Raw genomic sequence first — 26,517 nt, forward strand, 5'->3', positions numbered from 1 at the left:
AGGCCAAGAAGGCAAGGGTTCCAGACCTGGCTGGATAGAACAAATGCTGGGCCAATTTGCATCTTGAAATCTGTATAAAAGATCCCAAAGGCTAGGTGTGCATGCACTTTCAGATCCCAGAGCAAGTGAGGCCAGTTCTGCCCCAAGAGTTTGTGCATAGGCATACACGGATACACAAGCAAGCTATACACATGAGTGATTCCTCAGTATCTGCAGGACTCCTCCCCAAAGACACCAAAATCTGTAGTTAGGTCCCTTATATAGAATAGAACTACACCTGTACATGACTTATATACATCTTGTCTACTGTCAATCATCTCTAGATGACTTACATTTAACGCAATCCAAGTGCTATGGCAGGAGTTCTTGCCTATGTTGTTTAGGGGGTAATCACATTGAAAAACTCTGCGTATGCTCAATACAGATGCAGATATTTTTTCAGTTTCTTTTTGTGTATCTAAGTATATGTGTGGGTGTATATGCATGTGTGTGCATGTGTATATGGAGGTCAGAGGTCAATGATGAGCATCTTCCTTGAATGCTATCCAACTTTAACATTTTTCCTACATCTATTTTGTGAGTGTTTGGCTGTGTGCATGTACGTGTGCACACAGGCACCTATGTGTGGCATGGCACATGTGTGGAGGCCAGAGGACAACTTGTAAGAGTCAGTTCTCTGTGTGTACCAAATAGGCTCTAGGGATTGAACTCAGGCCATTAGACTTGGTGGTAAGCACCTTTACTTCCCAAGTCACCTTGCAAGCCCTTTGCCTTATTTTCTGACACGGGGTTTCTTCCCCGACCTCAAGCTCACTAGCTGGGACTATAGCTGCCTGTAACAACAGCCTGCTTTTACATGGATGCTGGGAATCCAAACTCAAACCCTCATGGTTGTGTGGCAAGCACTTCACTGACTGAGCCACTGCCCCAGCCTATTTCAGATTATTCAATACCTGGGTGGTAGAATCTTAAATATAAATGCTCATGAGAATATGTGTACAAGAAAGCATATGTTTGTATTTATGAGTGTGTGTTTACATGTCATAGCTGTCGTCTTCCCTTAAACAACTCACAGGACATATTAGTTCAGACTGGCTTTTCAAAATAATTGAAGAAACATCCAAGGTGTTCATGCTAGCAGACACTTGACAGTATAATCCTCAATTTTCAAATGAAATATCTGGCCTTCATGCCAGCAGTGGCACATTACATGTACTTCACATTACAGGGGGAAAGTGTGGAAATAAATCTTGAAAGGAAGGGCTGAATGATTTAAGTCACTTTACATGTTACCAAACACTCCTGTAATGATTCTGCAGGCCAGGTTTCAGCTAACTGAGAACTAAGAAGGGGGAATGACTCAGGTTCATATCATGTCCAGAAACAAAGTGCACCCAGAGATTCTTCTTTGTTTGTTCCCTGACAGAATGCTCCTCTTCACGTGGGCTGGACATCCTCTTGGAAGCCACAATAGAGAGATGTTTGGACCTGAGCTGAAGGCACTCATTTTGTCTGTTTGTCTGTCTGTTTGTCTATGTATGCATCTGTTTGTCTGTCTGTCTATCTACCTATCTATTTATCTATCTATCTATCTATCTATCTATCTATCTATCTATCTATCTATCTATCTACCTACCTACCTACCTACCTACCTACCTACCTACCTACCTACCTACCTACCTACCTTGTGAGACAGGAGCTCTATCTATCTATCTATCTATCTATCTATCTATCTATCTATCTATCTATCTATCTATCATCTATCTATCTACCTACCTACCTACCTACCTACCTACCTAGCTTGTGAGACAGGAGCTCATGTAGCCCAGGCTGGTACTGAACTCATTATATAGTGACAATGACCTTAAATTTGCATGTCTTCTGCCTCCACCTCCCAAGTGCTGGGATAATAGGCATGTGTCACTACAACTGGTTTGCTATGGTGTCAAGGATCAAACCTAGGGCTTTGTATATGTTAGGCAATCATTCTACCACCCAAGTTACAGCTCTAACCTGGGATTCCTGAAGGAGAGGTGAGGACTGCCCCATGCCACCCTGCCCCAGGACAGTGTTTTGACTTCCACTTCAGGAGATGAAGAAACATTCTCATTTAACAAGACAGTGTGGACAATGCAAACCCCACCATCCCTGTGAGGTGTGAAATGACCCCTGAATCTAGTGCTGGGTGCTGGCTTCTCACCAAGAGATAGTAAAGGAGAGGAGGGAAGGGTGAGGGAAATTCTGCTAGGCTAAGGCAGCTCAGAGGCAGCCCTTGTCTAGCCGTGTGAGGCCATGGACTTCATCCCGAGAACTGAAACAAAAAAGCCAAGTAGGAAGCTTTGCAAATTTGTTCTCTGTGTGACTAAAAAGTCACAGCCTTAGTTTCCTCTTGTACAATGGGCAGATAAGGCTTTACCAGTCTAAGAGCTGCTTGGATACCCAACATGGCAGAGGGCAGTCAAAGCACTCTGTGACTGTATACTTCGGTGTTTCAGCATGAAGAGTGAGGACAGCTGTCTCCTACCAACTGCCTGTTTCTAGCCTCTTGTCTGTTAGGGATGGCTCCCTTCTCTTCCATGCAGCCCTGGAAATTTTCTCCATTCCAATCACCTGGGAAGCAGGGACGTCCCATTCTTTGAAGCACAATGAATCCTGACGCTCTCATGTCCTTGTCTACAGGAACCCTGAGACTTTTCTAGGTCAATGTGAACAGCCCTGTGGTGGTGAGCCCCTGCTCTTGAGGTCACTTACCGGCTATCCTCTGCATCTTCATACGCCTGGCCTGGATGCGGCCCTTGGCCAGGCGCTGCTTGGCGATGATGCAGCGGATATGATCAGAGAACACGAAGGTGGCCTGCAGGATGGGGAAGGGCTTAGAGTGTGGGCTGGAGGCAGGCTTGTGGATGGTGATATTCAGGGCACGGCTGTCATCCTCCACTCCTGTCACCTGCATGTCCTGCATAGTGAGAAGGCAAAGGCAAAACATTCATCAGGCCAAGGGGCTGGCAGATTGGGGGGTGTCAGTGGCTCATGTAGAAAGACACCAGCACTTTGAGTCTGCTTTTGTTATGAAGGAGGCCAAGTCTCAAAGATTCAAAGGTGCAGACCAGTGCAGGCCTGACAAGGGAGAAGGGGGTCAATGCTGCCATGGCTGGTACTCCTTTCCATGAGGACTTGGGATGCCTAATGATTAAAGAGTCACACCAGCCTCTTCAAGGGCCGCCACAGTCACAACAGGAAAACTCCAATAATCTTTCCTTCTGGGAAACCAGAGGCCACAACTCCCAATACTTGTCACTACCTGGTGTCCTGTTAGACACCATCACCTTGTTTCTCTTAAAAATGGAGCACTGTTGGTGTTCTTTGGTACATCTTGGATGACAGTCCCTGAAAGAGGGCCACCAGGACCATTTAGCAGTGACTTCATGTGAAAGGGAGAAAAGACACTGACGAGCAGTGAGTGTCTAAGACTGGTTCCACATAAAGCCTCAGGATGGGTTCTGCGCCGAGTCTGCTGCCCACAAAGGCTAAAGTGCACATGAGATAAAAGCGTACCAGACAGAAGATGGACTAAAGGTCAGCCATGCTGGAGGAGGTGGGAACCACTGAAAGAGGTTCAGAAGGAAGGGGCTACTGCTCTTGGGCACTGCTCTTGGCTCCCTCTTTGGAAAGAAGGTCTGTATCAAAGGCTGACAGCAGATCAGATGATGCTATTATGAATTCAAAGCAGGGAGCTAGGTGTACAGTAACAGCCTGACAAATAGTAGCTACTGGAAGAGAACCAAAAAAGGTGGTGCTGGTGGGGCTATGTGGCTTTCATTGTCTGACGGAGGACATACATTAATCCTTTGAGGCAGAAAAAAACTACTTTCCTAATGTTAAGTTCTAAAGAAATTGGTCTAAGCCTTGATAATAAGATGCATGGCCATCTACTGGGTGGTGTTTTACTCAGGAGTCCCTTTGTGGGTGGGTGGGAAGATCCTCCTACATCCTCACTGAAAAACAGGAGGGTCTGGAAAGATAGGAGTCTGGGAAAACGAGGAGACAGAAACAGCATCTTCAGGCACAGGTGCATCCCATGAAGAGCAGGCAACAATTGCCTGGTCAATGCTGCAGTGAGCAGTTGAATCAGCCTGGGCAAGGTCCTTCTGGGAACCAGAACAGCACAGCAAGGAAATGGACTTCCTTAAAGTAGGGCGAGCCCCAGCCTGGGAATTTAGGGCTAGGGCACAGTAGAGATGAAGTGGAAGGCTGCTCTCCATTCTGAGGGCTCTTTGTCTCATTCCCTCTACAGCAAGACACTAGTCACCCACTGTAAACCATATAGCTCCACTAATATGAGGTGCTTTAAAGCCTGCTATGTTTCAGAGAGCAAAGGAGGGAATTCTCAGGAACTCCTGTGGCAACAATGGTGCTAGAGGAAGTTGGCAGGCGCTACAAACTCTTGAAATAGCCACATTCCAAATTCTTAGTTATCTGCCTAGGGAAATCCTGCCCAGGGGCACGAGGAAGTAGAGCACTAGGTTTGCAGCAGCATGCTTGGAAAGTGGGGATGGCAGAATATGCCTCTGGCCGAGCATGCCCTACTGTAGCCACACAGCAGGTAAAAGAATCCCAGTAGGTTTTTTTAAGTATGACCTAATGATTCTTTGTATTTCCTTGGAGTCTATTGTTATGGCCCCCTTTTTGTTTCTGATTTTATTGATTTGGATATTCTCTCTCTGCCTTTTGGTTAGTTTAGATAAGGGTTTGTCTATCTTTTCTATTTTCTCAAAGGACCAACTCTTTGTTTCATTGATTCTTTGTATTGTTCTCTTTGTTTTATTTTGTTGATTTCAGCCCTCAGTTTCATTATGTCCTGCCATCTACTCCTCTTAGGCATGTCTGCTTCTTTTTGTTCTAGAGCTTTCAGGTGTGTTGTTAAGCCACTAGTATGAGATCTCTCTAATTTCTTCATGAAGGCACTTAGTGCTGTGAACTTTCCTCTTACTTTCCACTGCTTTCATTGTGTCCCATAAGTTTGGGTATATCGGGCATTCATTTTCATTGAATTCTAGGAAGTCTTTAACTTCTTTCTTTTTTTTTTTTTGTTTTTTGTTTTTCAAGACAGGGTTTCTCTGTGTCGCTTTGCGCCTTTCCTGGAACTCACTCTGTAGCCCAGGCTGGCCTCGAACTCACAGAGATCCACCTGGCTCTGCCTCCCGAGTGCTGGGATTAAAGGCATGTGCCACCACTTTATTTCTTCCTTGACCCAGTAGAGAGTTCAGTTTCTATGAGTTTGTAGGCTTTCTGTTGTTTATGTTGTTGTTGAAATCCAGCTTTAATCCATGGTGGTCTGATAAGATACAGGGGGTTATTTCAATTTTTTTGTATCTGTTGAGACTTGTTTTGTGGCTGAGTATATGGTCAGTTTTAGAGAAGGTTCCATGCTGTGCTGAGAACCTTTTGTTTTCTTCAATTTCTTTCTTCAAAGACTTGAAGTTCTTGTCATACAGGTCTTTCATCTGTTTGGTTAAAGTGACACTAATAAATTTTATATTATTTGAGGTTATTGTAAAGGGTGTTGATTCTCTGATTTCTTTTTCAGCCCATTTATCATTTGTATATAGGAGGGCTACTGACTAAAGGTGTTTACCAGCTGTAGGAGTTCCCTGGTAAAGTTTTTTGGGTTGCTTATATATACTATCATATCATCTGTGAATAATGGTACTTTGACTTCTTCCTTCCAATTTGTATCCCCTTGATCTCCTTTAGTTGTCTTATTGCTCTAGCTAGAACTTCAAGCATTATATTGAATAGCTATGGAAAGAGTGAACAACCTTGTCTTGTTCCTGATTTTAGTGGAATTGCTTTGAGTTTCTCAAAGCAATTAATTAATCAAAATTAATTTGATGTTGGCAGTCAGCTTGCTTTTATTATGTTTAGGTATGTCCCTTGTATCCCTGATCTCTCCAAAACTTTTATCATGAAGTGGCACTGGATTTTGTCAAAGGCTTTTTCAGCATCCAAGGAGAAGATAATGTGGTTTTTCCTTTCAGTTTGTTTACATGGTGGATTACATTGACAGATTTTCTTATGCTGAATCATCCCTGCATCTCTGGGATAAAGCCTACTTGGTCATGGTGGATGATCTTTTTGATATGTTCTTGGATTCAGTTTGCCAGTTTTTTATTGAGTATTTTTGCATCTATGTTCATGGGTGAAACTGGTCTGTAATTCTCTTTCTTTGTTGGGTCTTTGTGTGGTTTGGGTATCAGGGTGACTGCGGCCTCATAGAAAGAATTTGGCAATGTTCCTTCTGTTTCTATTTTGTGGAATTTGAAGAGTACTGGTGTTAGCTCTTCTTTGAAAGTCTGGTAGAATTCTATACTAAAACCATCTGGACCTGGGTTTTTTTTGGTTGGGAGACTTTTTTCTTTTTCTTTTTCTGGTTTTTCAAGACAGGGTTTCTCTGTGTAACTTTGGTACCTGTCCTGGATCTCACTCTATAGACCAGGCTGGCCTCAAACTCACAGAGATCCACCTGGCTCTGTCTCCTGAGTGCTTGGCTTAAAGGCGTGTGCCACCACCGCCCGGCTGGTTGGGAGACTTTTAATGACTGCTTCTATTTCCTTGGGAGTTATTGATCTATTTAAATTGTTTATTTGATCTTGATTTAACTTAAAGTTATTGGTCTATTTAAATTGTTTATCTAATTTTGACTTAACTTTGGTAAGTGGTATCTATCAAAAAAATTTACCCATTTCTTTTAGATTTTCCAATTTTGTAGAGTACAAGTTTTTGAAATATGACCTAATGATTCTCTGCACAGCCACTTTGGAAGTTAGTGTGGCTTCAGTTTCTCAGAAAACTGGGAATCAATCTACAAGACCCAGCTATACTGCTCTTGGGCATATACCCAAAGGATGCACAAGGACACTTGTTCAACTATGTTCATAGCAGCTTTATCTGTAATAGCCAGAACCTGGAAACAACCTAGATGTTCCTCAACTGAGGAATGGATAAAGAAAATAAAGAAAATGTGGTACATTTACACATGGAGTATTACTCAGCTGTTAAAATTTGCAGGCAAATGGACGGAACTAGAGAAAAAAAATCATCCTGAGTGAGGTAACCCAGAACCAGAAAGACAAACATGGTATATACTCACTCATAAGTGGATAGTAGATGTAAAATAAAGGATAACTGTGCTACAATCCACAGACCCAGAGAGACTAGGTAACAAGGAGGGTTCATGGGGGTGGGGTGGGGCAGAGACCCAGATCTCCCTGGGAAGGGGAAATAGAAGAGATTTTGAGTGGACTGAGGGCAGGTGGGGATAGAAACATGAGTGATCAGATTGGGGGGGGCATGTGGCGGGGAGAGTATTGAGGGGGACTGCTGGTGTGCATTTTGGGGTCGGGTGGAAGTCTGGCGCAGGGGAAACCTCTACAGGGAGGACCCCAGCTTAGACTCCTAGCAATAGCAGATAAGTAGCCTGAACCAGCCCAATTGTCATCAGAGACGTGTCATCCAGCAACTGATGGAGAAAGGTGCAGAGACTCACAGCCAAAATTAGGCGGAGTTCGGGAATCCTGAGAAGGAGGAGGAGAAAGGAGTGTAGGAGTCAGAGGGGTCAAGGACACCATGGGAAGGCTCACACAATCAACTAACCTGGGCTTATTGGGGCTTGCAGAGACTGAACAGATAACCAGGGAGCCTGCATAGGACTGACGTAGGCATTCTGCATATATGTTATATTTGTGTAGCTTGGTCCTCTTGTGGGACTCCTAACAGCAGAAACAGGGGCTATCTCTGACTCTTTTACTGGCTTTGGGACCCTACTCCTCATACAGGGTTGCCTTGCCCAGCCTTGATACATGGGGAGGTGCTTAGTTTTACTGCAACTCGATATGCCAGGTTTTATTGATACTCATGGAGACCTGCCCTTTCCTGGATGGAGACAGAAGAGGAGGGGATTGAGGGGTAGGAGCAGGGAGATGAGAAGAAGGGACTGGGAGGGGAGGATGGGGAGGAGGCTGCAGCCAGGATGTAAAATAAATAGATGAAAAGAAAAAAAAAAAGAATCCCAGCAGGTATTCATGTGCTAAAATGGCTAGACACACTCTAAGACAGGCTAGGAGAAAAGCCAAGTCTACAATATGGCCAATGTGACAGCATAAAAATCTATGCACACTCTAAATACATGTACAGTTATCCCTTGGGCACTTCCCTACCCACTGCAACACCAAAATCTACAGATGTTCAAGTCCTTACTTTAAATGGCACAGCATCTTCCTATAACCTACTACATCTTCCTGTAGACTCTAAATCCTCTCTAGATGATGCATAAGACTTCATATCATACATATGCTGTGTAAATAGTTATTTAGAGAATAAAGATAAGAAAAAAGCCTGCGCATGTTTACAGCATTTTGTTTTTTGAGACAGGGTTTCTCTGTGTAGAACCGGCAGTCCTGGAACTCACTCTGTAGCCCAGGCTGGCCTCAAACTTGGAGATCTGCCTACCTCTGCCTCCCGAGTGCTGGGATTACACGTGTGTGCCACCACTACCTGATCATATTTCTTTCTGAAGTTTTATTTGTTTGTTTTTGAGACAGAGTTTCATTATGTAGCCTTGGCTGGCCGCCTCTGCCTCCCAAGCACTAGGATAAAAGGCATGTGCCATCACACCTGGTCTGGTGGGTTTTTTTTTTTGTTTTTTTTTTTTTGAGACAGGGTCTCATGTAGCTCAGGCTGGCCTCAGACTCTCTAAGTAGCCAAGAATGACCTTTAACTTCTGATCATCTTCCTCTACCTCCTAACTTCCAGGGTTATAGACATGTACGATTATACCCAGTTTTATGTGGTGCTGGGAATGGAATCTCTAGGGCCTAATGCTTGCTAGGTAAGCACTCCATATCAACCAAGCTACAACCCAAGCACTCTATCCACACTCCCATCCTACCCCCACCCCCATTTTAATTAGAGACAGGGTCTTGCTACATGGACTTACCTGACTGGTCTGGAACTTCCTAAATAGACCAGTCTGTCTTTGAATTTGTGGATATCTTCCTGATTCTATAGGCCTGTACAACCATGTAGTCCTTCCCTGCCAAGTTTGTCTGACAGTTGGTGGGATACACAATTTAAAAAACAGCACATATAGTACTTGCACTTAGCAGTGAAGCAGAACTAGAAGGACCAGCCTGACGACGGATTAGCTCCTGTAGGGGAGGATGTTAGGAGGGTAGGTGTTAGGATCAAGGTTTCAGTACAGGGGACTTGGCTCTTGTCTCTGAAGTGTTCTGGCTTTTGTGCACATCCTTCTTGTGTCATCAGAAGTGATTATAGAGCTGACACTTGGGCATGCCTGTGGAGAGCTGGCTGAGAAGGCAGATGGGTTCTTAGACTCTCACCTGCAGAAGGCCTGCGAACTTGACAACTCCCCAGCCGAGCCTGGACACATCAGGCTCCACCAGGCTCATCTGGTAAATATCCACAGCCAGGAAGCGCTGGACCATGCCGCCGTCCTTGGTGATGACTGTGCATGCGATCAAGTCACTGTTATCTAGGAGGAGGAGCAGAGAGTAGAATGAGGCCTAGCTCAGCTATCCAACCATCTCTTGAGGGGCCCAGTACCATACAGAACTGGGTCTGAGTGCCTCTTAAGCTAATTCTGCTACGAGTTTCTTTACCTCTTTAGGCCTCAGATTTCTTAGGCTCTCAAAGCAATGCTTATTGGGACTGATACAAAGCACACAAACCATTAGCTAATAGGTATACAAGCTACAGCGGGAAAATAACTAACGACTGAGTGGGAGCGTCGCTCAGGGGTAGAACCTGCCTGGCAGGTATGAGGTCCTGGGTTCAATCCCCAGCACCAAAACAACCACCACCCAACAGCCCAAATCCCAGGGACACTCTAGTGTTCCTTTGGGGCCAAAGGTAGTTTATAGCTATGATGATTTATATGCTTATGTGAAGACAGGAAAACAAGGTCCCCTGCTCTTTGCAGCAGTACCACAAATCCTCAATGCAGGGTCTGGCAACTTAAGAGCCCAGCTCTGAACTAGGTGGAGTATGACCCTGGGCCAGGTACTTGACCCCTCTGAACCAGGGCTTTCCATCTGTGAAATGGGAAGAAGGCCCCTTATCTCAGGATATTTGGTACAGAAAACAACAGCTGCTAAGAAGGTATTCAGTATGAAATAGTACACACAGCGAGCACATTGCAGGTCACTTCTCCTTCTTGAAATTTATACCCCAATCTGTTTTATTTAGCACCAATGACTCTGAAGTCACCTGAGTTATACAAGCCATCAATCATGCCTGCAGTCCAGGCTGAGTTCCATCCAATGGGATCTTCTTTCATTTATGTTTTCAATAGATAGCTAAACCAGGAAAACCCCCAAATGGGGGAACAACTTGACCCTGACTTTTCCCATCAGATGGAAAATTACAAAGCTGTAGCCCAACACTAAGCTTTGAGCAGTGGCTGTCTGTGAGGAGGGAAGTAGGACCTGGGAGGGGAGCATGTATAAAAGAGCACTAGGACTAATGGAGAAACTTTCATTGGAAAAGAATTGCTTTTGATTACATTTACTTAGTTATGTGTGTGCATGTACTCTCATCCCACCATATGTGTGAAGGTCTGAGGACAACCTGAGGGAGTTAGCTCCTCCCTTCTACTATGTAGGCCCTGAGAACTGGTCACAGGTCCTCAGGATTGGCAGCAAGTGCTTTTATCCACTCAGCCATCTTGCCAGACCCCCATTTATTTTTTGAGACAGGGTCTCACTATTTAGCTCTGGCTAACCTGGAACTTGATTTGCAGACCAGGCTGGCCTTGAACTCACAGAGATCCACCTGCCTCTGCTACCCAAGTGATGAGATTAAGGGCATGGGCTACCATGCCTGGCCATGTTTTTATTACACATACCACTCTATTGCTTAAAATTACTTTTAAATGAGAAGGTATTTAAGATATGTGTTGGGGAATATTAGTGTGTTACTTTTGTTTATGTTGCATTTGTTTAACTCTGTGAAGTTGTGTTACTGTGCCTGTGTAAAACACTTGATGGCCTAATAAAGGACTGGCCAATAGCAAGGCTGGAGAAAGGATAGGTGGGGCTGGCAGGAGAGAGAGAACATATAGAGGGAGAAATCTGGGAGGAGAGATCTAGCAGCCAGGAAATGAGGAGGACTCCAGGGGCCAGCCACCCAGCTACGCAGTAAGCCACGGAGTATGAGTAAGATTTACAGAAGTCAGAGAATGGGTAAAGCCTAGAGGCAAATGGTAGATGGAATAATTTAAGTAAAGCTGGCAAGAAACTAAGCCAAGCTAAGGCCGGACATTGATAAGCCTCCACGTATGATTTATTTGGGACTGGGTGGTGGGCCCCAAAAAAGAGAAGAAACAAACAACAACAGATGTGCTTTTAAAAACAACAACAACAACAACAATAACAACAACAACAACAACAAAAATCTAAGGTAAAAATCATACTGAGTCTGGAGATGTAGCTCAGTGGTAGAGTACTTGCCTAGAAAACAGAAGGCCAAAGGTTTGATTCCTGTTAGCACATATGTGTACAAACTGTGCTCATGTGAGGTTAGGGCTGTAGTTCAGTGGTAGAGCATTTGCCTAGGATGTGTGAGGCTTTGTCTAGGTTTGAGTTTGATTCTCAGCCATGGGGCAGGGACTATTTACAAACTACAACAATGGGAAACAATACAATTTTAAATGAAAATGAAGGTAGAACATTTAGTTTTGTGATTCTGAGATATGAGCAAAGTATTTCTAAAAAGAATTGTAAGTCTTCTGGGCAAAGGGAAAGGTAACAAAGGGGGTACTGTGGTGATGTTGTGTCCCCCAATATATTGTGCACCCTAATAAACTTCTCTGGGGTCAGAAAACAGAACAGCCTCTAAACATAGAGGCCAGAAAATGGTGGCACACACACACCTTTAATCCCAGCATTCTGGAGGCAGAGAGCCATCCGAATCTCTGTGAGTTCAAAGCCACACTGGAGACAGCCAGGCATGGTGACACCCGCCTTTAATCCCAGGAAGTGATGGCAGGAAGCAGAAAGGTATATAAGGCGTGAGGACCAGGGACTTTTAAGCTTTTAGGCTTTTAGCAGCAGTTCAGATGAGATCCATTTGGATGAGGACTCAGAGGCTTCCAGTTTAAGGAAATAAGATCGGCTGAGAAGATGGCGAGGTGAGGTTATCTGTTGCATGTTCTGTCTCTCTGACCTTTCAGCATTCACCCCAATACCTGGCTCTGGGTTTTTAATTAATTTTATTAATAAAACCTTCTAACAACTTATGCTACAGGGTACATTCTAGCTCCAAACACAAATGGCAACAGACTCGGACTTGAATATTGTCCAAGGGGCATTCCACCTCATACACATAGTTTTCCACTTTTCAACTGGCCTGGTGATAACAGGGGAATCTCCTCACTTCTCTTTCTTTAGGCTACCCTAGTAGGATACAGTTTAGTTTGGCTCTTTAAGGTATAAACTGCTTGGAAATCTGGCTTCTGTGTGAATGTTTACAGAATATTCTCCCTGCTTATTTTTTTTTTTTAAATATGGGCTTTATGCTTCCATCTCCTCTTTGGAACATGACACCTGGGACACCATTCCCTGAAGCAAATGCCAGCCCAAATGGGGCAACTGTCTGGATCTGCACTTGTCCTTTTTTGTTATCTATGGCAAAAATCTCCTTTTTCATCCCAGCTATCCAGTCAAGGATATAGAACTTTTAGACAGGGTCTTCCTATATATTCTAGGTTAGCCTCAAACTTATTATGTAGCGTAGGCTATCCTCCAACTCAAGGTGATCTTCCTGCCTCCTGAGTGCTGGGATCAAGGCATGAGCCACCCGATCTGGTTTATATTTGACCCTGATTTTTTTCTTTAATTTTTTTCTTTTGGTGGTGTGCATCTGTGTGTATGTGTGGGTGTGTGTGCACATGCATGTGGATGCCAGGGTCAAGCCTGGGTGTCATTCTTCAAGAGACACCCATCTTCTTTTTGGAATCAGGGTCTCTCATTGGGATCTGAGGCTCATGAATAAAGCTAAACTGGCTGGTTGGCCATCGAGCTCCAGGGCTCCACCTGCCTCTGCCTCCTCAGGGCTGGGATTTTAAGTAGACACCACCCACACCCAAGGGATTGAACACATGTCCCAACGTTTGCAGGGCAAGCATTTTACCATCTCCCCAGTCCCTTGACCTCGATATTGCATGACTTTCTCTTGTCTTTTTAGCTATCAAGAGTGAAAGCTATCTTGCTCATTCTTAGAAGTATCTAAGTGAGGTTTATTTCCTTTATTCAATATTTAAAATATTTCCTCAATGAGAATCTTTTACTTTTAAAAATTCGACAAAGCCAGGCATTGTGTGGTGCATGCCTTTAATCCTGGCACTTGCAGGCAGGGACAGGTGCATCTCTGAGTTCAAGGTCAGCTTGGTCTACAAAATGAGTTCCGGGACAGCCAGGGCTACACAGAGAAACCCTGTCTTGAAAAAACCAAACCAAACCAACCCAACCCAACCCAACCCAACCCACCAACCAACCAACCAACCAACCAAACAACCAACCCACCCACCCACCCACCTACCCACTCAGCCCCCAAACCCTAAAACCAAAAAACCCACACCTGCATTTTTCTTTCCCTTTTCCTTTCTCCTTCCTCCCTCTTCCTTTTCCTAGCCCATCATGAGGACAACACATCTTTTTTCCACCCTTGCACTTGTGAAAGATCTGGTCTGACCAGTCACAAATGATGGTGACTTGGGCTTGTTGGGGCTGGTGGGATTCACTGACAGGCAGCTGAATACCTCACAGAGCTGAGCTGTCTTAGGGGCTTCAGGGAGCAATACCTACCACTGTCACCGCAAAGAACAACAACAAAAAAGGAAAGACAAAACCCCAAACTGGAACAGCTTTCAGAGATGTTACTGAGACATCAAAGTCCCATGAAGACACAGGGAGATTTCATAAGAAATAAGAATACAGTGTGCTGGTGAGGGAACAGTGGGGACAGGTAAAGAAGAAAAGAAGTGAAATCCAGAGATTAATTGGGAGCACAGTACTTGAGGAAGCAAGTAAGTACTGGCTTGGAGTGACTTGCATGTGGGCCTGTCAGGTGTCACTTTAGGAAGTCCTGCCAACTCATGTGGAAGTTTCAGATGCAGGAAGAACCTAGAGAGCTGCTGAGTAGAGCCCTAGTTTGCCCATCGTCTCCATCTTCAGAAGAATGGGTGTGGATTCTCCCAGGAGTCAGAAGGCAGTGCAACGGTATGTTGAGGCCCTGTGAGGGACAGGGGCATGTAGGAGGGATTCAGTGGCAGGCAGCTCTGTCCCAGGGTGTGGCAGCCTCAGGAGTTTCCTTGCAGGGAGGGCTCTCTAGATGCCCAGTGCAGGTGACATAAGGTCTTCTAGTCCCCCTAGCATGCCATGTTCCAGATCTCAGTGCCCATCTCACTTTCCTGGACCCCTCTCTGACTATACTTCAGAAGGGCTGGGCCTAGAACTCCCTTGAGAAACACTGCAGAGGGACTGGTAAAATGGCTTGAGGGTAAAGGTGCTTGCTGCCAAGCCTGATGACCTGAGTTCAATCCCCAGAACCTGCATAGTGGAAGAAGAGAACCAATTTCTGTAAGTTGTCCTCTGACCTCTTCTCATGTGCTGTGACTTATGTGTGAACACACATGCACACACACAATAATTATAAACAATATAATTACAAAATACTGAAGGAGCTAGGCATGATGGCATGACCACACCTGTGATCCCAGCTACATAGGAAGCTGACACAGGAGGACTGCAAGGTCAAGCCACCCTGGGCAACTCTGTGTATAAAAAAGGGCTGGGGCCACATAGCTCAAAAACCAAACAACAACAGAAACCACTGTAGAGAACAATATAGAAGATTAGCATGTGGTCCAAGTGGCAAAAGATGAACCATGTAATGACTGTAAAGGACACAGAGGAAGAGATGGGGACAGCTAATGAACACAAAAAGGTCCCTCTGTCAAGAGAAGCCAGGAACAAAATCAAAACAAGATACCATCTTCTACCCAGCGGGCTGGCAGTAAGAAGAGCGGCTGATAATATCAGGTGTTGCTGAGGATGCAGAGAACAGTGTTCTCAAAGGCTGCTGGGAGGAGGAGAAATGAGCACAACCGCTTTGAAGGGCAAATTAGCATCATTCGTTAAAACTGAAAGTTTCACATCCTATGACCCAGAAATTGCTATGTTCCCAAGAAAAACACTCAGCTGCGTGGGCCAAGAGCTGGTCCCTGGGATGCTGAGGGCTGATTCTGGGTTTGTGAGGACCCAGATGTTCAGAAGTAAGAGAGAACCTGAGTAAGAAGGGTTCATTTTACTCAGTGTGAAAATCTCAAGATCATACAGCCAAGGGGAAAAAGGCAGCTGTGGGGTGATCTAGCTTCTCCTCGGTCTTCTGATTTTCTAGTGGGAATCAGTTGCTATTGCATACGGAAAAGGGACTCACTGGCTTGTGGCTGGTGCCTGGACTACACACACTGGTAGTGGTGGGGTGAAGCTGGAGAATTAAGAGTTTGGAGTCAGCCTGGGCTAGATAGAAAAACCATTCTGTCAGAAGAAGAAGAAAGGAAGGAAAGAGAAAGGAGAGAAGGTAATGGAAGAGAGGAAGGAAGGAAAGAAGAAAGGGAGTGTATGCATGAGGATGCCTCCTCCAATGTGTATTATGTATGTGTGTACATGTTCATATGTGTGCACATGTGTGTAGGCCACAGGTTGATGGTGGATGTCTTCCTCAGTTGTTTTCTACCTTTTTAGGAGACAGGTCTCTTAGTGAACATGAAGCTCACTGATGGGCTACAGTACTTGGATGATGACCTGTAAGCATCCTCCAGTATACCTCCTCCCCCAGTACTGAGGCTGTAGGCATGCCATGTGCCTATCTTTTGATGTGGATGCTGGAGATCCAAACAGGTCCTCATACCTGTATAGCAAGCACTTTTACTTGACTGAGCCATCTCTCCAGGCCCTGTTTTTGTGTGACCTTGAATTCTAAATACTCCTGCCTCAGCATCTCAATTGCTGGGACTATGGGTATGCTTTACCATACTCTGCCAAGCCTCCTCCTTTTATCAAAAAGGAAACTAAAAAATTAGGAGTCTTAACTTGAAATACATCAATCCGTGGGAACGTAGTTCAATCGTAGAGTTCTTGCCTAGCATGTATTGGGCCTTAGTTCCAATCCTCAGTACTACAAAAGCAAAAAAAAGTCCAAACCAAGTAAATAAACCTACATTAGCCTAAGGCATTCTTCCTAGTGTAGCAGAATAGGCCGAAGAAGCCCTGATGTAGATTTTTCTGTGGGCTATACCCTCCAAGAATGGCTACCTTGCCTGTTCTTTTTATAACGGGACTTGATTCTCCTATCAAGGTCTACATTTTTCCTTCCTCAAACCTGGGGGCCTCAGAGCAGCAGAGGCACCAGCAGAAATAATGCTGTCAAATATCTGATGTAAGGCCATCAGAATGCTCTGGCAAGCTCTCAACCAATGTCCCAGGCCCATTGTCAACACCCCCCCCCCCTTCTGCTGCCATTGACCTGCCAGTGCCCAGGTGAGATATCTAGCTGATGCCATATAGAGCAATTCCCACTGGAGCCTGGGCAGACCAAACAGCTGTGGACAAAATGAATGACTCCATTGTGTTAAACTATTAAGCTAGAAGATGGTTTGTTACTGAGCAAGAGATGATTGAAAAGGTGCTGTATCCAGCTCCACTTAAAATTCTAAAAGTAGGGATTAAATCCAGGGCCTCACACATACTAGGTAAGTGGGTCTCTTCAGAGGGAGATGAGCAGTTAGGCTTGGAATTGTGTCCCAGAACTCCTGTGGAGCCATAGGACATACAGCATTGGCCTCTTCTGCCCCAATCCCTAGTCACATCTCAACCAACCTCAATGACTGTTGCTCTGAAATTCTCTATCTCCTCCATCCTTGTTGAACTAGCCCCGAAGATGCAGGCCTTGCCTGCTGCATTCTCTGGTGCCCCTCCAGGAGACCATGGACACCTGGAGATGGGATGGAGGGTGCTCAAGTCTCCAGTGCTCACACTTGAGACCGCACTTCTCGATCTACTGCTCTTTCTAGCCCCTGGGCTGCCGCTCTCTTCCACAGCTCTCTCTGACAGGCTGTAGCCTGTTACTGAGTAGTAAATGGTAAATGGAGCTGATTGACTTTAGCTGTATTTAAATGATCCTTTCCTAATAAAATATGGATGCCAGTACATAATTTAATTCTTGGCCTTAGTGGCTCCAGCTACATTTAGAATCAAGGAAGTCCTTTTCAGCAGGATTTCTAGGCCAGTGGAATTCCAGGACACTCTGAAATTCTCCAACCTGATACCTTAGGTTACAGGCCAAGACTGGGGTTCAGAGTAGCAATATAGTGTCTACCCCCAAGTTTTAGGAACTTGGATGTGTTTTAGGAACACATCATTACATTATTAAGAGGTAGGAGGGGCTGAGATAGAGGTCCTCTGATTCTTTTGAGTAGGTATCTGGAATGGCAAGACTGCAGGGCCTCAGAGAGTTTCCTCTGCACATCCATCTAAGCTGGCTCAATTTCTCTGCATACATGCTACCAGGAAATTGCAGGGCCCTATGGCAGCACATGGCTGGTAAAGTCATAGGGGGTCACTGATGCACACTAATGTGGGGATGTCATTCCATTCCCAGCCTTACATGTTCTCTAAACTAGCATACAAAGATGGTCTAAAGGGTGACCCTAGTCCCCAGAATTTCCACTAATGACCAAAGCCCTGTATGCCAGGCCCTGAGCTCCTGCTCTGACACATCCCTGAACAACATGAAAACAAACAAACAAACAATAAAGAATGAATTGTGGGTTAAATAACTTCCTTTCTTAAGGACACACTAACAGAGGTCATGGTGAAGGTACCCAGCCTGGTGGACTGTGGCCTTCACACTAACAGAGGTCATGGTGAAGGTACCCAGCCTGGTGGACTGTGACCTTCACACTATCTTGAGCAGGCTGACTGAAATCTAGGATTCATGTCCCTTGGACATGGCCAGAGAGAAGTCTGGCCCTTCAGAGACGGGGGCATCCCCAACCTGGGCTGGCTGCCAAAGGGAGATGCTGGCTGGCTGCAGTGGATGACAAATGACAAATGACTGACATAAACCCTCAAAGGGCAAACGCTGAAGACTGAGAGTCCAAGCCGCCTATGTGCTATGAAGCTGCCCAGGGTAAGGGCCCTCGTCACTGGAAGACCCAGATCCTCCAGTCAAAATCTGTATTCCACCACTCAGTTTCTTTTCTCGTGAGCAGGGTAAATTGTGTGGCTTACTGCTGCCTCTTTCCAGATGCTGGGCCACAGTGCTTAGTAAGACAGGCCAAAGTCCTACCTCCAGAGAGCGTTTATACCTTGGGCCTGTGGATCTTTCCTTTGATGCTTTGGGGACTGGCCTCACTGTGAAGAAGCTGGTGTTTTGTAGGACCAAAAAATCCATTCCACAATGAGAATGATAGATGGAAGTTGCTCCCACTGTGTTTGTGTGGGAGCTAATGAGTGCCTCATAGGAAGCCTGGATGAGTCTAATGTAACCCAGAAAGGCTGAAGTGACAAGGCCCAGGCCCCAGTCAAGTCTACAGGTCAACAAAACAGCCTTGCTGGAACTAGACCTCCTCAAAGGACTGCCGCCAGGATGTATGTTGGGGAGCACATGGCTCCTGACACCCAGACAGTAAGTGGTGAGGTATGAATGGGTACACTCAATTAGGCCTAGAACTTCCCCTGACAGTCAAATCAATCCTCGGAAGAAAATTAAGTAACCATTTCTCCATCAGTTCAGCAACAGCTTAAGGGGTATTTGCTGCAAGTAGCAATCAATTACTCTGTCTTCTTTGAAGCTCCCTAAAGCATTCCTTCCCAGTACAACAAGGGGCAGCCATGCAGCATGACCCCTCCACTCTGGGATGGAGTAGGTCTGCAAACGTCTCTTTGTGAGTAAGGGGGAAAGGTGTGCCCTGGTATTTCTTAGGTTTGTAGAGGAGAACATCAACTATTATACAGAGTAGGCTATTTGCTGAAGTGCAGCAGTCAACCAAGGGAAACTGAGCTTGGAGCTTGGCTTCGAGGTTTCAACAGCAACCAGTTCGGCTGCTGCTGCCACTGCTTCAGTGGCCTCACTGCCCTTCCCCTGGCCTCGGGCCTCCTTTGCACTCACTTTTGCTCACAGCAAAACTGCTAGTCTATGCACTGTTTCGAGAACTCTGCTCCTGGACACATGTCTATTCCCTTCTCTCCTGTAAGCACAGCTCTGTGTAAGCATAAGCCTTGTGTGCTCTGAGCCAATGACCTCAGGGATTATGTAGGCTCCATCATCTTCCAGCTGTAGAGACCCTCAGCTGTGACTTCCTTCAGCTGCCTCATCTGCAGGCCTGGGGTAATCCAGTTACTTATAGCTGTACTTTATGATATGCAAGCTAGAGTGTTTAGGGAGAAGGGTATGAAGGTTTGAAATTCGCTTTGAAATGAATTTTGTAAACTAAGGACTGGACTGGGGATTTAGGATAGCGGCAGAGTGCTTGCCTAACAGGTGTGACATATATTCCCAGTACTTCCAAATACATAAAGTTAGGGGGCAGGGGCTGATGATGGATAGAGAAGTAGATGTATAATAAAAAATAATGGTAGGATGTCAGTGGTAGTACGTAGGTGGTACATGGGTGTTGTTCACTTGGTTGCATGCTTGGATGATTTCCAAATGGCTCTCTGAATTAAAGTTGACTTCCTAGATCACATGCAAACAAGCCACAGCAGCATATATTAACCAAGAAGGTGGTCAACACCCAGTACCTGTGCCATACGATTGTTAATTATGTTTCTCATCTTTACTTTGAGAATTTATTTAATTGCATGTGTGTATGTAGAGGCCAGAATTATTGGCTCCTCCTGGAGATGGAGTCATAGGCAGCATTGAGCTCCCAGATGTGAGTGCTATAAATTGAACTTGGGTTCTCTGGTAGAGCAGTACTCACTTTTAACCACTGAGCCATCTCCCTAGCCCTGTCACTTCTTTTTGAGAAGCAAATTTGATTTATTATTAATATTGTTATTATTGTGTGTGAGTGTGGATACGTGTGTACCACAGCACTGATGTGAAGGTTAGATGACAACTCTAGGGAGTAAGTTTTCTCTTTCCACCATGAGAGCCTAGGATTTCACTTCGGTTGCTTTGGGCTTTTGTGATGAGCACTTTTACCCACTGAGTCACGTTACCAGCCTTCCTCCTCCTCCCGTCTTTTCTTTTTTTATAGAGGGTCTTAGGGAGCCCAAATGGCCCTGAACTCAGTATGAGGTTGAGGGTAACCTTGAACTCCTGATCTTCTTGTCTTACTTCCCACATGTTAGGACTACAGGTGTGTGTCACCATACCTGGTTCATGCAGTGATTGGATGAAACCCTGGGCCTTGTGCATTGGAAGCAAGTACTCCACCATCTGAGCTACATTCCCTCTTAAAAAAATTATTTTTTCTTGTGTGTGGCAGCTATGTGAACGAGTATGTTCAAACGTATGAATGTATGAAGGAATACATGCATGTACATGAAGTTGATGGCAAGCATCTTTCTCAACCGCTCTCCACCTTTTACATTATGGCAAGGTCTCTTGCTAAACCTAAACTTGTCTAATGAGCTAGCTTCTGGACAGCAGCGGGATTACAGCATTTATATGGATGCTGGTTATCCAAACTCTGGTTCTCATGCTTTTATGGCAAGTACTTGAACTGATAAACCATCTCTCTGGCACTGCATCACTTCTATCATTTTTTTCCCCCAGTGCTGGCAATGGAGATCAGGCTGCATGCATGCTAAGCAAGTAAGTGCTCTACAAATAAGAGCCCTTTATGTCACTTTGACTGATGACTATAAAATGCCCATATCACAAACACCCGTTTGATGCCCCAGCAGAGACACTACCTCGTAGCCCTCCATGGACTTGGTGTGCCACTGAGAACACTGAACTAGCACTCAGTCTGCAGACACAGATAGTTATTGTTTGCTCACTGGGCAGCTAGTATGTGATGAGTAACTGTGACACAGCTCAGGTACAATGCGAAGGAGAAACACTGGTGTCCAAGGCTGGGACAGGGTGTCAGGCGTGTGTCCCAGTGTCCAGAGTTGGAACCGGCTCAGTTCCACCTGCTTCAGAGGTGGGGCTTCCCACAGCCACTTCCTTTTTGTTAGTCAGCATGCCTTGCCTACTCAAATATGCAAATAGTTTCCCGAAGTTCATGAAGAACCCATCCCGTTTGTTTCCCCCCAGGAAAATTGCCAGAAACTCTTCTCAGGAGGCGAGAATGAGAATTTTACCTTTTCCCCATTTCCACATCTCCAGAAACGCAGACAGGGTGGCATACCCTGTCCTCCCAACTGCCCTAGTCTACAGAGCAGGGAGCTCTCAGAATCCATTGTCATTCCTTGTTTTTCTTACCAGCACAGCACAAAGTTCACAGACAGACTGCTTGCTGAGAATGCAATTACCAGAAACTAGGTCCAGATGAGCAGCACTTCTTCCAAGTAGAGCATGGCACAATCCCTTATCGGGTAGCATACAGCCAGCTACCAGGGGCACAGATCTCATCTTCTCCTGCAGTGGTGACCACACTTATCTCTGCTCTGCTCTCAGAATAGCACATTTGCATAGCACATTGCATAATTTCCTCTTTGAAAACAGTCCTGTTTAGCATGAGTAAATAAAGTTACCTAACCCTGTAGTGAAGGGAAGATTCCAGATTTCCAAGAAGAGACTGGAATGCCTGAACTGTGCTGTCATGCTTGGTGGCCAACCAGCCTCTCACAGCTTTGACTGGAGTCTCTGCTCTGAGCCCTCCAGAGGATGTGGTCAGGGTCTGGCCACTCTGCATCTTCTAGGTTTAGAAGATGCCTCCCAGCTCTGGGTAACCTTCCTGAGCACCAGATTCCTAAAGGGACACATGGAGACACACCTTTCTTTTTTCCTTCTGGGTGGAAGATTCTTGGAGACAAACTACATACTCTTTCTTTCACACTTCCTCTCGTAGACATTTCATAAGAAGAATTCATGGAATGGAGTGACAAGCATAGAACTTGCCTGTGGGGTTGTCATGGACTCTCAGGGAAGTTGGAAAGAGCTAGAACAGTGCCTGGCACAGAAGGAGCAGCAGGAGCAAAATGGTCTGGTGGGGACTACAGTGAGGGGCCTGGGTCAGCAGCCTACCGTGCTACTTCCTAGGCTCTGTAGCTCCATCAAGACATGACCTTTCTAGGTGGGCTTTGAGCTGGTTTCCTTGTCTCTCAAATTAAGAGGTTTGCACTAAACCACATGCCTATTTTCTGATGGGAAAGAATGTCTAAATTTCGTACCAGGGGACACATTTATGGCTGTTTGGCAGAAATTAGTTCTCAGAGTGAATGCTTACCGGCATAGCAGGCTGATTTTTAATTAGCTGTGGGAATTCAGTATACTTCAACATTAACAGTAAAATATAGGAGACCTCTGGTGGAGCGAGTGCACCCCTTTGGACTTAAACAAAAGCTTCAGACTTCACAAGCCAAATGTCCTGCTTTGTATTTTCAATTTCTAGTGTTCACAATGGTTACCAATAAGCTTCTGGCACCAGAGCAGCACTTTCAAAGTATATGATATAAACTGGTATGGTTAATATAAACCCAACCTTATCAGCATTCCTCAGTATAATACTACATTCAGTCAGATGGCTTTCAATTATTAAATTCTGCCTCCAGCATAATCAATACTGACATGCACACTTTTTTTTTTCTGCTGAGTTTTTCCCCCCTTTTCTTAAGATGAACTTGTTGGCTGGAGAGATGGCTCAGCAGTTAAGAGTTCTTACTGCTCTTGTAGAGGACCCAAGTTCAATTCCTAGCACCCACATGGTGGCTAATAACCATCTGTAACTCCAGTTCCAGGGACTCCAATGCCCTCTTCTGGCTTCCACAGGGAATGCATAAACATGGTGTGCAGACATATATGCAGGGAAAACACCCATATGTAGAAAATAAAAATAAATACACCCTTTAAAAATAATTAAACAAGAAAGGGGACTTCATTTATTTCTTTATTTTAGTTTAGTCATTCGGCAAACTTGTCTCTTAGCTGAACTTGGGGACACAGACATGGAATCCCAACATTTAGAAGACTGAGGCAGGAAGATTAAAAGTTGGAGGCCACCCTGAGCTACCTAGAAGACCATGTCTTATACCTAACTAAATAGACAGGGAAATCAGCGAATGGCTCTGTTGGTCCAAGTGTTTGCTGTGAAAGCCTGATAGCCCGAGTTTACTCTCAGGAACTTGTAACTTGTAGTTAAGATGTGGGACAGTGCACTGCAGGGGCAGAAAACAGGAGACGGTCTCAACAGGTGGAGCTGAGGACAGAGCCTGCATTCTCTCTTACACAGGTACAACAGACAAATACACTTTAAAAGCAAATGAAGCTGGACGATGGTGGTGCACACCTTTAATCCCAGCACTTGGGAGGCAGAGGCAGGCGGATCTGTGAATTTGAGTTCAGCCTGGTCTACAGAGCTAGTTCTAGGACAGCCAGGGCTACACAGAGAAACCTTGTTTTGGGAAAAACAAAACAAAACAAAAAAACAACTCTGGGGAAGCTTGCTATGCAAGAATAAGGATCAGATGATGTAGCATATGACTGTAATCCCAGTACTCCTACAAGGAGAATCTCTGGAAGCTCACAGGTCAGCCAGTCTGGCAGATGGAACCCATTTGAACAATAAAAGACCTTGACTTAATGCAGGAAGTGAGGGCCTACATCCAAGGGTATCCTGACCTTTACAGTGTACCATGGTCCACATGTGTACACACACACACACACACACACACACACACACACACACACACACATGTTTAAAAAGTAAATAAATAAATTGGGAGCCAGTGAAATGGCTAAGTGGGCAAAGGCTCTTGCCACAAAAGGCTGATGGCCTCAGTTTGATCCCCCTAATAAACATGTAAAAGTGTAAGGAGAAAGCTGACTCTACAAGGTTGTCTTCTGACCTCCACAGCCTTGCTGTGTCATATACAATAATCATAATAATTTAAAATAATAATGAAGGAAGACTTTGGATGTAAGTGCACAGTAAGTTCTCATAAACATGCACGGGGAGAAGGAATGCCTGCTTTGGGTAAGGCACTGGTGAGGCTGAGACTGAACACTTATTCCCTGTTCCCACAGGCCAGTAGGGAGGAAAAGGGAGACATACCCAGTGTGACTGTGACAGGCATGACTGCTGGACCAGAGTGTGTGAGTGTGTGCATATCCTTCCATAATCTACTAGAAGGCCAAGGTCATATGGGGGAGAGGTTGTGTGTCAAAGGCTACAGGCAGGAGAAAACAAGGCAGGACTGAGAAACTAGTCCTTCAGCAGGGCTGCGATATGTGGGCCAGTAGGGACTGTCAGTCAGGGCAGCTTATTAAAGCCATGTTAAGGAACACAAACAGCAAAAGTCATTATGGTAACTACAGGCATTTGGGCATCCTGGCCTGGAACTTAAGTTTATAATTAAGACCCAGACTTGAACTTAAATGTGAAAAAGGGGTTTACTGAAGATTTGAAAAAAAAAAAAAAAAAAAAAAGAACAGGATTTCTTACCCATTCCATTATTTATTAATCAATCAATTAATCATATATTTACTGGGTGTCTGCTATGAGCCAAGTAGTAGGGAGGCAAGGGTAAAATGAATTCCTGCCCTCATGAAGGCCCAGTCTGCTGGGTACAGATGGCCCATATGGCAGGGGATGGAGTAAATCAGGAATAGTAAACTGTGAGCACAATGAGGAGGCAGCGCTCAGCTTAGCCTGCTTAGATTCTTTAAAAGGGCCCTTGCAAATGCTGCAAATAGACCATTTTCAAAAATTCTGTTCATTTGCAAAGGTGCACCCATGCCAATTTCAAATAAGTTATTGGCATATGTGTACTTCATAGGCACCAACACTGTGCTAAGCAGTTTAAGCCATCCAAGCAGGAAGTGCAATTACCTGAACCTTACAGATGAGAAAGCAGGGCAGTGACAGGACCAGCAACTGGCCTGAGATCCTGCTGTCAATATTGTGATCTTCAGAAGGGTCAGTTCCCAGGCCCACAGTAAGTTCAGGCCAAGTCTCTCCAGATATACTTCTAATCAAACCATCAGACTCTAATCCTGAAAGATTCTGTGGGTCATATTAAGTCAGATAAATCTGGAACAGCCAGGAAAAGGACATTTGGCTGCCTGTACTAAGAGATCAGCTGTTTGCAAAGTAAGAGCTGGGTGACTTCATTTTGGTCAGGCTGCATAAATATTACTCTTGCTAAATTCTTGGCAGTGGAATATACCACCAGGGAAAGAAAGGTTAGGTTAAAGACAAGCAGGAAATTTGGGCATGATAGTGGGAGGGAATAATGGATGGCAAGAAAGCCTGGTCTCCATGTTGCCAAAACCCCTTAAGGTCTACAGAAACACTGAGACTCCATCCCAACCCAATCCATGAGAGATTTTCCAGCTTGCTGCACAGAAGCAGACTTACAGAGTTAAGATGTCACAGATTTGAATTTGTTAGGCAATGGAAAGAGCTAGCCAAGTGGTCCCCAGGCTGTCAATCTAAGTTCCAGATAATCGATGGACACTTGGGAGGGATGCAGCTAGCAAGGGTGCTGGAACTGGTTGCTTAGCTTAGTGAAGTCATGCCTAGCTGAGCCCCAGGTGTAACCCTGGCTAGTTAAGAATCACAGTCTCAGCCGGGCGGTGGTGGCGCACACCTTTAATCCCAGCACTCGGGAGGCAGAGCCAGGCGGATCTCTGTGAGTTTGAGGCCAGCCTGGGCTACTAAGTGAGTTACAGGAAAGGCGCAAAGCTACACAGAGAAACCCTGTCTCGAAAAACCAAAAAAAAAAAAAAGAATCACAGTCTCAGCCGGGCGGTGGTGGCGCACGCCTTTAATCCCAGCACTCGGGAGGCAGAGCCAGGCGGATCTCTGTGAGTTCGAGGCCAGCCTGGACTACCAAGTGAGTTCCAGGAAAGGCGCAAAGCTACACAGAGAAACCCTGTCTCGAAAAACCAAAAAAAAAAAAAAAAAAAGAAAGAAAGAAAAAAGGTCTCCAAAGTCTCTGCTTCCTGCCATAGGCTAGAGCTCACACAGAATGCAGCTACAGGCCTCTCAAGCAAGGAAAACTGAATTGGCAGCGAGTCAGTGCCCAGTGGACAGCTCTGCAGCATGCTCCACCCCATTCACAATCACTGTGAGGAGTCTGCATCCTATGTCCTAGTGCTTGGGGAGGACACTAGGGCTCAGCAAGGGTGAACACAGGGCTCTCCCTCAGTGAAGGAGCTGGGGTTCAGAAAGATTCCAAACCCTGTGCTATTCTCCTTTCTTGGTTAAAACTCACTCGTAGACCATGCTGCTTAACAGGGTTTTCTGCACAGACAGAAATG

The 26,517-nt window shown here is 45.2% G+C and overlaps 1 protein-coding gene across 5 annotated transcripts in view; it reads right to left on the minus strand.

Annotated features, from left to right (window-relative positions):
* The window catches only part of Clec16a (C-type lectin domain containing 16A), a 223,779-nt gene that overhangs the window by 53,253 nt on the left and 144,009 nt on the right, over positions 1–26,517 (minus strand). For all 5 annotated transcript variants that reach the window (XM_059269996.1, XM_059269997.1, XM_059269994.1 and 2 more), the window contains exons 19-20: positions 9,399–9,550; positions 2,752–2,956 (exon numbers count right to left, since the gene is read on the minus strand). In XM_059269996.1, coding sequence (XP_059125979.1) covers positions 2,752–2,956; positions 9,399–9,550 — 357 coding nt within the window. The remainder of the gene's footprint in view (positions 1–2,751; positions 2,957–9,398; positions 9,551–26,517) is intronic.

This window comes from Peromyscus eremicus, chromosome 8a (assembly GCF_949786415.1).
Source record: "Peromyscus eremicus chromosome 8a, PerEre_H2_v1, whole genome shotgun sequence".
Lineage (NCBI taxonomy): Eukaryota > Metazoa > Chordata > Mammalia > Rodentia > Cricetidae > Peromyscus > Peromyscus eremicus.